Source organism: Penaeus vannamei, chromosome 1 (genome assembly GCF_042767895.1).
Source record: "Penaeus vannamei isolate JL-2024 chromosome 1, ASM4276789v1, whole genome shotgun sequence".
Classification (NCBI taxonomy): Eukaryota; Metazoa; Arthropoda; class Malacostraca; order Decapoda; family Penaeidae; genus Penaeus; species Penaeus vannamei.
Genome location: NC_091549.1, coordinates 10,630,914 through 10,643,413, shown reverse-complemented (window position 1 = coordinate 10,643,413; position 12,500 = coordinate 10,630,914). Strand labels below are relative to the sequence as shown.

The 12,500-nt window shown below is 46.2% G+C and overlaps 1 protein-coding gene across 7 annotated transcripts in view; it reads right to left on the bottom strand.

The window, feature by feature from the left end:
- Klp31E (kinesin-like protein 31E) overlaps positions 1–12,367 on the bottom strand; it is a 241,789-nt gene extending 229,422 nt beyond the window's left edge. For 4 of the 7 annotated variants that reach the window (XM_070138926.1, XM_070138783.1, XM_070139101.1 and 1 more), the window contains exon 1: positions 12,107–12,366. In XM_070138926.1, the coding sequence (XP_069995027.1) occupies positions 12,107–12,141 (35 nt within the window). In that variant the 5' untranslated portion in view covers positions 12,142–12,366. Of the gene's footprint in view, positions 1–12,106 lie in introns of all 7 variants that reach the window. The other 3 variants (XM_070138872.1, XM_070138832.1, XM_070139035.1) reach the window with 1 other exon arrangement.
- Between the last annotated feature and the right edge of the window lie 133 nt (positions 12,368–12,500).

Sequence of the window (12,500 nt, the reverse complement as noted above, 5' to 3'; positions counted from 1 at the left end):
TCTGTTCGCCCCGTTTCCTTTCTCTTCTCCCTGTCCTCCGCTCCGCCGCGGATCGTGTCAGTTCTTATGCCACCTCCTATTCTTCAGATCTACCTCCGCCCGCTCTATATCTCTCTCTCTTTCTCTGTATCTCCCTTCTATCCTCTTTCTATTTATCCTCCTTTCTTTCACTTCCTACCTCCCCCGTCCCTCCCACCCTCTCCCATCACCTTATCTCTTCCCTTTCCCTTCCTACCTCCCTCATCCATTCCCCTCCCTTTCTCCCCCATACCTTCCCACCTTCCCCCCCTCCCCCCACCCCCCACCCCCAACACGCGCGCGGCCGAGGAGGCAACCTTGGCAACCCGCGACCAGGAGACTCTACCGACATCTATAACAATGGAGGTAAACATCACCATTCCGAGGGCGATTTACATAACATTTGCGTCCGTCCGTCCGTCTCCGCCCCTCACCTCGGCAACAACAACGACCTGCTGCCAGCCTCGAGGGTGGGCGGGCGGGTCAGCAGGAAGGGAAGGGTGAGATACGAGGAGGAGGAGGAGGAAGAGGAGGAGGAGGTTAAGTAAGGAGAAGGAGGAGGAGGCAGAGGAAGGAGGAGGAGGATGTTAGGTAAGGGGGGGAGGAGGAGGAGGAGGGATAGGGGTAGGATAAGCGGCAGGAGGGCAAGAGGAAGAGGAGCATGAGCTACGGGGGGCAGGGAGGACGTCAACAGGGGAGGGGGGTGAAGGAGGGAGGCAAAAACAGAAAGGAATCAGGAAGTAGAGAGGATTAGGAGGGATAGGAATAAAAGAGGAGATACGGAAGAAGGAAAAACACGGGGAGGAATAAAAGAGGAGATACGGAAGAAGGAAAAACACGAGAAGGCAGAAAAAGGGAGCAAGAAAATAAAGCAAAAAAAAAGGGGGGGGGGGAAGAAGCCACGAAGAGAGCAGGAACAGGGGGCAGGAGGGGGGAGTAGAGGCCAGGGAGGGGGGAGGGAGGGGGCAGGGAGGGGGCGGAGAGAGAAGGGGCGGCCGACCGACATGGATCGGGTGTGAAAAATGACTCAATAGCCGCGTGTTCGGCCGGAGTTTGACGCGCATCGAGCCCCCGGGCGGCCGCCGGCAAGGAAACCGGCATTTTTTTTTTTAATCTTTTTATATGTATATATTTTTTTTCATTTATAATTTTTTTCTATCTATTAAATTTTTCTTTTTTTTCAATTTATTCATTTATTTTTATTTTTCTATTTATTCATTTTTTTTATTTTTTTATTTCCTTAGTTTTCTATTTATTTATTTTCTATCTATTTTTTCATATTTCCTTATTTTTCTATTTATTTACTTTTCATTTTTATTCTTACTTTATTTTCTTAATCTGTACCGGTTGCCACGGCTCACGCAGGCTTCTCTCGACCCGACGAACCAACGCGAAGGCAAAGGTGTCGTCGAACAGCTACACGGAATAGTATTATACATACGCTAAACATTTCCAAATTCAGAAAGACCCCTAAACGCACCTTCCATTCATGTCTAAGGTCAGCCGTCATCTTCCAGCGCCTCCTCGTGCCCCCTCCCCCCTCCCTCCTTCCTCTTCCCCCTCCCCCTCCCCATCTCTCCCCTTCCCACCACTCCCCCACCTTTTCCCCTCCCCCTCCTCCCCATCTCTCCCCTTCCCACCACTCCCCCACCTCTTCCCCTTCTTCCCCCATCCCTTCCCTATCTCTACCCCCGCCACCCATTGCCAACCTCTATCCCCTCATCCTATCGCCCCCCTACCTCCCCCCCCCCCCGCAGAGGCGTCGAGGGCCAAGCGAGAAGCCTTATCCTAATCAATATGGGGCACCTTACGTCATCCACACGCGGCAGAGGCCATGGAGGACGAGGAGGGGAGGAGGAAGGGAAGGAGGGAGGAGGAGAAGGATGGGGGCGGAAGCGAGGAGAGGGTGAAGGAGGATGGGGGCGGAAGAGGAGAGGGGGGAGGAGGAGGAGGGAAAGGGGAAGAGGGGGAGGAGGAGGAGGGAAGGAGGAAGGGAAGGAGGGAGGAGGAGGAGGAAGGGAAGGAGGAGGAGGAAAGGAGGGGGGAGAAGAGGAGGATGAGGAGAAGGAGTAAGAGGAGAGGGGGGGAGGAGTAGTAGTAAGAGGAAAGGGGGGGGGAGGAGGAGGAGGAGGAGGAGGAGGAGGAGGAGGAGGAGGAGGAGGAGGAGGAGGAAGGGAAGGAGGGAGGAGGAGGAGGATGGGGGCGGAGGAGGAGGGGAAGGAAGGGAAGGAGGGAGGAAGAGGACAAGGAAGGGAAGGAAGATCCAAAGAATCAAAGCGCAAATCTTCGCCTCCTTCGCCTCCGCCGCGTGCCCTTGCAATCGGCCCTGCAAACTCCCCCGCGTGACAATGTTGCAAAGCGCGACCAAGAGGCTGTGTGGGCAAAACAGACACCACATTTTTCTTTCCTTTATCTTTATCTTCTATTTTTCTTTCCCCCGAAACGGCGAACCAGAAATGGCCGGAAATTCTGTAAACCCGATCGCAGCATTTCTGGCGAACTAGTTACAAATAAAAACAACGAAAGGAAGAACAAGAAAAAAAAAACACGATATGCAAATTCGCGTTAGAGAGAGGGAGAAAAAAAACACAAAGCACAAACAAGACTTATGAGAATATTCGTGTGTTTCCTTGTTCTTTCCTCCGTTGTTTTATCTGACCCGAGGCAGGTACCTCCCGAGTCGCACTTGCCCACGAAATCGTTGCTTTGCTAAGGACGTCGTTATGTATCCAGGAAAGGAGTTTAGCAGGTAAAGACGTCGGTAGGTGATGAAAACAAGTAAATAAATAAATAAATCACACAAGATCAACAACAACAAAAAACAAGATAAATAAAAATGGGCAATTAAAATGGAAAAAATCACACATATACGTAAAGATGTTGGTAGGTAATTAAAACATGCAAATAAATAAATAAATCACACAAGATCAATAAAATAAACAAGATTAACAAAAAACGGCAAGTAAAAAAAAACTCACATATCTAGATAAATGCGAGGGAAGGCTTAAGCAAATAAATAGGGAAGTGAATAAGAGAGCGAGAAGGCAACACAAAAAATACGTAAATAAAATCAACAAAAATACGCGTTTGCAAATAGCCTACACGAAAAAATAACATACAAGCGGATTTTAAAAAACTAGTCAGTAAATAAGCAAATATAAATATACACAGATTGGTTTAGACACAGTCGAGTAAATAAACAAGATAATCAGTAAAATGCTCCTAGGTATATAAACAAAAAATGCATAACTAAATAAGCAAAAAAAAAAAAAATAATAATAAAATAAACAAAAATATATATATCTTCTCTGGCATGAACACGGAAGTCCGCGGTTGTGTGGACATGAAACGCTGCCAAAGAGCATCACTTTCTCGAAAGTTCTATTATGTATACCTGCCTCCCCCCACCCCCACCCCAACACGCACGCGTACACACACACTCTCATAAGCGTGTGTTCCGCCCCCTTCTTCCTTTCCTTCTGTCTCTCTGTCTCTGTCTCTCTCTCTTTGCGTGTGTATTCATCAGTCTCTCTTCCCATAAGTATACATCTCTCCCATTCCTCGCTTCTTCCCTCCCTCCCTCCCTTCCTTCTCCCTTTCCTCCCTCCCTCTCCCCCTAACACTTCCCTAAGGCTTTCCTAAGTAAGTTTTGAAACCTTTGAACCTTTCTCCGGTCGCTTTCTCTCGCCTTTTCTCTCTTTCTCTTTTTTTTATTTGCTTTCTGCGGTCGTAATATAATGGGAGTGCTTTGGGAGCCTCGTGGGAGTAGGGAGTGGGGAGGGCGGAGTTGGAGTGGAAGTAAACTCGGGGAGTGGGCGTGGGCGTGAGGATAGGAGTGGGGAGCGGGAGTGGGGAATAGGGAGTAGAAGAAGGAGTGGGAGTGGACGGGAGGGTAGGAGTGGGAAGTGGGAGTAGAACAGGAGAGTAGGCGTGAGAATGGAGAGTAGGTAAATTTAAAAATTTAAAAGTAAATTTAAGTAGACGTGGGAAAGGGAGAGGGAGAGAGAGAGAGGGAGGGAGGGAGGAGGAGGGAGGGAGAGAGAGGGAGAGAGAGAGAGAGAGAGAGAGAGAGAGAGAGAGAGAGAGAGAGAGAGAGAGAGGGAGAGAGAGAGAGAGAGAGAGAGAGAGAGAGAGATAGATAGATAGATAGATAGATAGATAGATAGATAGATAGATAGATAGATAGAGAGAGAGAGAGAGAGAGAGAGAGAGAGAGAGAGAGAGAGAGAGAGATGAGTAAGAAAAGAAAGGTGGGATGAGACTGATGGGTGTTGGGGGTGGGGGTGGGGGTATTTATCACTCATTACGTTTTCTTCTCGAACATTCTCCTACTTCCTTAAGGTTCCTGAGCAAACCCTTGACAGAAATAAGTCAAAGCGAGAAAGCAAGCGAGAATGAAGAAGATATAACGATGATTGATGACAATGATGACGATAATGATGATGATGATAAAGACAGAAGATGGTTGTGAATTTAATTAGAAGTATGATTGATGATATTCAGTCTTGAGAAAACAACTTGAGGAGGCGGAGGAGTAAGGTGAAGATGATGATGATGATAATGAAAACGAAGGAGGAGGAGAAGGAAAGAGGAAGAAGGAGAAAAGAGGAGAATAAAAGAGAGAGAAAAAAGACAAAGAAGAAAGCCCTGTAACCCCATAAAACCCCGCCATTCATAAATAAAAAAAACTAAATAGATAAATAAATAAATACATAAAAACTAAAAATAAATAAATAAGTAAATAAAAAAAACTCCAGCCCAGCATCCCTGTCATCCAAAGACAAGGGAGATGAAGCCCCCCTCCCCTCCCCCTTCCCCTGTCAGCGCCTCTCACCCCCGTCCCTCCTCCACCCCGGCCTCCTCTCTCTCTCTCAACTCTCACGTCCCTCCTTCAATCTACCCCGCCGGACGTCTAAGCCGGTCAAATCAACCGCCCATTAAAGAAACCGGACGGAAAAGTGACTGCCGGTCAAATAAGCCGGACGTGACAGCCGCTTTAAATAAGCCTACCCCACCACCCTCAAAACCTCCTTCCGGACGCCCCCCTCGGCCTACCGTACCGCAACCGTATCGAACCGTACCTTCCCACATCGCGCCCCGTCTTCCCGCTACCGCCCCCGCCCCCGCCCCCGCCATGGCCACGCCCCCCTCCCCACGAGCCACCGCCACCGCCGCTACGGGTGATCATTCCTTCCGGGCCCAAAGCCGCGATGTCCCGCCGCGTGACTTATCGTCGCGCCAAATAACCAACTCCTCAAATAGGTTGAAAAGAAGAAGAAGAAGAAGAAGAAGAAGAAGGGGGGTGAAGAGAAGAGTTAAAACGAAAGGAGAAAAGAGAGTGAAGAGAAAGAAAATGAAAAAAGTAAGTGAAAATAAAAACAAAAATAAAACACGAGAATGAAAAGACAGTGAATAGAAAAAAGAAAAACGAAAAACATCAAGCCACGGCAACAAATATAAAAAAAAAACATCCACAAGAAAAACAAAGATACGGTAACACATATACAAAACCAAACAAACAACACCCACAAGAAAAAGAAAAACAAAAGACCCCCAAAACAAACAAAAAAACAATACAAGAGACAAAGAGATCCCATCTCCCCATCCCCCCCCACCCGCGCACCATAATGGTTGCCATGACGATCATCTCGCCAACACGACGCAGCCTCACCCAACAGACGCTGCATAAGGAAAGCGATGAATAGAGAAAAAAGACGAATAATAAACTACGGAATGAAGACGAATAATAAACTACGGAATGAAAATGGATCACAGGAATTCGAGAAGCCGCCATCAGATTGGCTTGCGGAAGACTGGTCTCGGGAAAATGATCTTCACTGCGGCATCTGTGCAATTTCTGGCATTACTTGAGATGCTTATGAAACGATTTATTTTTCTTATGTGTCCTTTTTTCAGGATCATTAATAAAAACTGGCCAGATAAGGGTATAAAAAAATCAATTATACTCTAGCCAAACATACGAAACAAGATACACTTCCTCTGACATGATAAATAAACACACACACACACACACACACACACACACACACACACATATATATATATATATATATATATATATATATATATATATATATATATATATATATACATATATATACATATACATATGAAAAAATATATATACATTTGTATACTTATACATAAATATATACATATATATATATGAAATATATATATGTGTATATATATATATATATATATACACACATTTGTATACATATATATACATATACATATATACACATGTACACACATATGTATGCGTATACATGTATATGTATATACATATATATACATGCATATATACATATGTACATTATATATATATATATATATATATATATATATATATATATATACACACACACATACAAACATACATACATACATACCACACACCAAACAACCCATCTTCATCTCGTAAAAAAACGCCACCTCCCACCACCAGCCTTCCCTCCCTCCCCCTCCGCGCACTGCCAACCCGCACGGCATATCAAGCGCCGCCCGCCCCATTGCCAGGCGGCGAGTGGTTGTGGCCCGCGCGCCCAGGTGCTCCGCCGCCCCTGCATGGCAAGTGCGGATCCTGCGCTCGGAAGGGACAAGGGCGGGGGGGGGGGGGGGGGTCCGAGAGGGCCTTCGCCCCCCGCGCTGCAGGAAGCCAATTTCCATGGTTATATTTCTCTGGGGAGGGGAGGGGAGGGGAGGGGAGGGAGGGAGAGAGAGAAAGGGAAAGGGAGGGAAATTATATATATATATATATATATATATATATATATATATATATATATATATAGAGAGAGAGAGAGAGAGAGAGAGAGAGAGAGAGAGAGAGAGAGAGAGAGAGAGAGAGAGAGAGACAGACAGACTCAAACTTTTCATCTGACTCGTATATTCGACTCCATACTCCATACCGTCCGAAAACCTTCTACGGACGCGCGCACACATTATAAACACACACACACGCACACGCCGCATCCCAACCAAGACCCCCCCCCCTCCACGGCCTGCAATTGCGTTCCGATCCGCTCCCGCACCAGGCTGGGTCATCAAGGTCGATTCATGCTAATGTAATGGACTTCGGCGTCTTGGAAGGACAAGATGCCGTTGAAATCTACGCAGGGGATTAATATGCAAATAAGTTGTAAAAAGAGAAGGACAGGTCTTTGCTCCTTTCCTTTGTTGCATCTATTCTCGCTTTCTTCTGTCTCTGTCTCTCTCTCCGAGATCTGACCGTCACTGTACACAACGCGATTTTCCTTTCGCTATCCCAACCCCTCCTTCCCGCTTGAGCATCCACAACACTCGGTTCATGAACGACAACAGCTGATCAGCGCCGGTGCTGTCCCTCCCGCAGCGATGACCTAAAAGCTAAGGCATGTAAACCCCGGATTCGTGTTGCGTGCACCTGGCCCGTCATGGATGGCCCTGGCGTAAGCCTCGCGGGATGAAATCGGAAGGTAATTATGACACGCACACAGGTTAACGTCACGGGATAGCTACGACATGCTCACAGGTATGACATCATAAGGTAGCTCCATAGCCATAGATATAATGCAGAAGATAACTACGTACGCACAGATATAACGCACGAGAAAACATATACACAGGTATAACATCATACAGGCATATCGCATGAGATAACACAGGTATAACATCACGACAAATCATTCTGATGTTACCACCAACCTGACGCAACCGCCGTCATAAATCTAGCACATCTGCTGCTATATACATCTACGTACGCCCTCGCTACAGCCAAGGATACACGGAGCCATAGGCCTACATCGCATCAACTCAAAAGGCCGCCATTAATAATAAAACACAAATCCTAAATGGACACTATCGCAACCGCTAATGCCAGTCCAAGATCCATCCTTTCCTCTACGGTCTGGTCAGTCGACAGGAAGGAAATCTAATCTCAGAGAGTGGATGAGTGGAGGATCGAAAACTCGAACTAAAATCACAATTCTACCTTTTTGTGACGCTGGAGAGCAATCATTGTCCTTTTCATTGTTGTTCTTGGTATCATTTTTATTATCAATGTTGTTTTAGCGGCGGTGGTGGTGGTGGCGATGACTGACAACTCATCTCAACTAAAAAAAAAATTAAAGTGGACGACCACTGACGACCACCCCTCCCCTGTGATGACGACACGCTCCAGTAGGCTCAAATAGGTCACGTTTAAAAAACAAGGCGTAAGTGGATACAAGACCGAGCCAAATGACCCATGGCTAGTGGTGACGATGACCGGCGCGGCGTGGATAATGACGACCCCGCCGCCGACCCATATTGCGGGGAAACCAGCTTTCGGCCGCACGCGGGTTTCCGCTCGGAGATGGTAACGAAATTTTCAGTGTAAAGGACTGCTTGGAAGTTCTGATCACACCACTGGTAATTGCTTTATTATTTCCTACTCTCTCACCTTTCCCTCTCCAGTTTCATTTCTAATTTTTGCTTTTTCTTCTACTCCTCCCTCCCTCCCTCTCTCTCTCTCCCTCCCTCTCTCTCTCTCCCTCCTACGAATACGTCCTAAAGTGTACACACGCAAGCACAATCCCAAACCAGCCAGGAAATGACCCCTTGTTTACACGCAGAACCCCCTTAGGCCTACAGTGTCCAAGCGGAAGCCACGACACCCGGCTAAAACAAGAGTGCAGGCCCCGAAGCCTAAGCCTATGCGGACGTGGGTTCCCTTTAAACACGGGAAGTGGCGCGGTTTTCCGTAACGGAGGCTCTATATGGGTTAGAGGTGACGCGATCGGCAGCGGCGAATGTAGGTGAGGATCGCCCTAACAGCTGTTGTGTCACGGCGCCGCGCACGTGTTCCTGCCGCCGAAGGTCGCCGGAGACACTATTTGGGTCAGACTTCTAATCCATCTACAATATGCGATTTTTAAAAATTCCGAGGTCATCATGATTTCATAAAAAATCTTAAGTAATCTACAATATATTTTTTTTATGAAAGTGATTCACAATCTACAATTTTCAAGAAATCTAACGCCATCTACAATATACGTTACCATTCTTAAGAAATCAACATACTTCTTTAAGATCCAAAGAAATCTATTTCACACATACAAATAACAAAAGAGACCTCTTCCCCTCAAGCATAAATAGGTGTACAAAAACAAAAACGAACGATTCCCAAAACCCGAACCAACCACCAGCTTCCCGAACGCCGTTTCATCCCGCGGCCGCCCTCGCACCAACACCTCCGCAAGCAAAGCAGAGGAAGAGGAAGCAGAAGCAGAAACGCAGGCGCAGCTCAGAATTCCCAACGCGGAAGGCTGACTCAGATCCGCGGAAACGAAGGGAAACGGACGCTAAAAAAAAAAAAAAAATCCTCTTGGTCTCGTGACTTATGCCGTTCACTTGCTGACTTCACCCCCCCCCCCCTTAATCACCTCTTCTGTTTGTGTACTTTCTTTATTCTTTTTTTTTTTTTTTTTTTTACTGTGTTATCATTTCTACTTCATGATGTTCTTTATTTACTTTTTATCAATATATTTATCTTTCGAGGGGGAGGGAGAGGATAACTTCTCAGCCATCCCTTTCGGCTTTTGGCACCAACGTCTTCCTTTTTCGATCGCTCGGCATCCTTCTCTCCCTCTTGGCTGAATCTTGAGCGGCAATTTTTACCTCTGCAACAATAACTTTGCTTGATAAACTTTATGATTAGCATCGTCATTTTCGTCAAGCTTGCAATTACCCACCTGTCTTGCGTTCTGACCTCGCCTAACCAACATTTAGCTTCCTACAAACTCTCTCTTCCCGGCATCAAAAATAAATACATATCTTTACAAAGACGACAAACAAGCACGAACACGCAGCCACACACACACACACACACGCAGCCACACACACACACACACACACACACACACACACACACACACCCACACCCACACACTCACTCACAAAGGCAAAAAAAATCTTTAAACAACGCACAAGCACACACACGCGCCCCAGACCACAGCCCGCGCAAGCACTTCCCCCTGAAGCTCGCAAACGCGCATGCAACCTTGGCAATCGGGGCTGGAATCCCTACAAAGGTGGCGCTGGCATTGGCCGCAGGGGGGCGGGTGGGGGGGGTCCTCTTCCGTGCACGTGAGTGGGTGAGGGAGTCAATAAGGGAGCGAGAGATAGTGGCAGAATTAGTTAATTAGTGAGTGAGTAACTGAGTGAGAATGAGTGAGTAAATATGTGAGTGAGTGAATGAGAAAGTCCGCGAATGAATCAGTGATTGACTGAGCGAACGAGTGTTTGATTGAACGGATGAATGGGTGAATGAGTAAGTGTGTAAGCAATGAGTGAGCGAGGGCATGAGCGCGTGAATGAATGAACGAGTCATGCATACTCGGGGCCTGAAACCTAAGACCAACTTCGACGTAAAAAGACGAGGGTTTACCTAACAGAAGGACAACAAAGGAAAAACAATTTACAAGTTTAACGTTCTGAGCTCTGGCCAAGCCTGAATTATGACTCTTTGGGCCGCCGAGTTAACTGAAGTGACAAGAGCAAGTAACAGTTTCTGAAAAAGGTCAACCAAAAATAGACATGCACTGTCCCAGATGCTTAGTTGTGTCTTGAAACAGCAGATAAATATAAAGGTGAGGAAGAAATTATGTGTACATCACACACACACACACACACACACACACACACACACACACACACACACACACACACACACACACACACACACACACACACACACACACACACACACACACACACAGAGAGAGAGAGAGAGAGAGAGAGAGAGAGAGAGAGAGAGAGAGAGAGAGAGAGAGAGAGAGAGAGAGAGAGAGAGAGGGGGGGGGGTGGACTGATGTTGGGAGAGGAGGAGGGAAGGACGAGATGGAAAGGGGGGAAGAAGGGAAGAAGAGAGGAGAGAGGAGAGAGGAGAGAGAAGAGAGAAGAGAGAGAAGAAAGAGGAAAGAGAAGGAGATATAAACAGTGACATGAGGTTGCTATTCATGCTTGCAATAATTTTCCATGAATGGCTGCACATGAATTCACTCAGCTTTCACCTGCTTGAACCCGAAATCTCTCGATTTGTGTCACGTCTCTCTCAATGTATCACTCTATGCAGTCAAAGTCCAATTTAGGGCTTGTTTATTTACACATAGATAATATAACATGCTTATCTACATTCCCTCGATCGCATACGATAACAAATCTATGAAGCTTGATCTTATATAACAATGTTCTGTATCTAGGTCTAGGTGTGCGTGTGTTTGTTAGTGTAATTGAGTATGTATGTTTGAGTGCATTTGTTTGCTAGTGTAATTAAGTATGTATGTTTGTGTGCGTTTGTTGGTTAGTGTAATTGAGTATGTATGTTTGTGTCCGTTTGTTTGTTAATGTAATTGAGTATGTATGTTTGTGTACGTATGTTAGTGTGCGTTACTTATTCCATATCTTCAATCTCTTCTATTGCAACAAGCGACCATTCCTCTAGACAAAAGCCTTTGTTTCCGTGAACAATCAACACATAAAACCCCACAGTATCTTTCTGTTACCAAGTACTTTCGTAAGCAGTTCATTACATATTAATGTTCATTTACTGCCAAATGAAAAACAAAAACAAAACAAAAAAAACAGCATAACTAGTGATGATATTCTCTGAGTTTCAGTATGTCTCCAAGGGTGTCCTTCCCACAGGAGAATGGTAGGCCTACACGAGAAAATTTCAAAAGCCTTATCAAACCCTATCGCCAACTGATATCAAAGAAGAAATGTATCTGGACAACGAGAGAGAGACGGCAAGTAGTGTAACGAACTCACTCGAAAAAAAGAGGTATTCGAGACCATTTAAAAGCTACGACACACGAGCTCGGATAACCAACCGTCCCTTGGTAGGATTTCCAAGCCATTAAAACCAGCGCCATGGACACCATAACATAACGTCTCGGAAACATGAAATCGTGAATTAATTTAATATCCTCAGTCTACTCGTCCCCCCTAAGGAAGACATAATAGTCCCCTGATCCCGAAATTCTAAGAAAGGAGAGAAGAACGTTCTTCGGCGTTGAGAACGTTGGTGTTCTCTCTCACTCACCTGATCGCAACACGAACGCTGGATTCGTCGCCCATTTTTTCTTATTCTTCTTCTCTTCCCTCCGTTATCTTCGCTCTCTGCCTGGAGTCAACACCGCCTGCCGGCTCTATCCATAGGTTAGGACATCCCAATTCACAGTCTGCGGAGGACTCGTGCAGTTACTCGTACAATGGATTCTTTGAACACTCACACTTCGCCACCGCACATTCACACACAACCACTCGCTACCAGAGCTCACAGCTGACTGGTGAGCTCGCTCAGATCGCTCGGTGGTTTCAAATACGACGCCAGCGCCAAGGCGGCCGCCGCTCGCTCATATATCTGGGAATCAATAGATTTGGGCTTATTACGTCCAAGGATTTGCGTTTGATAGGACATAGGATGGTAAGGGTTC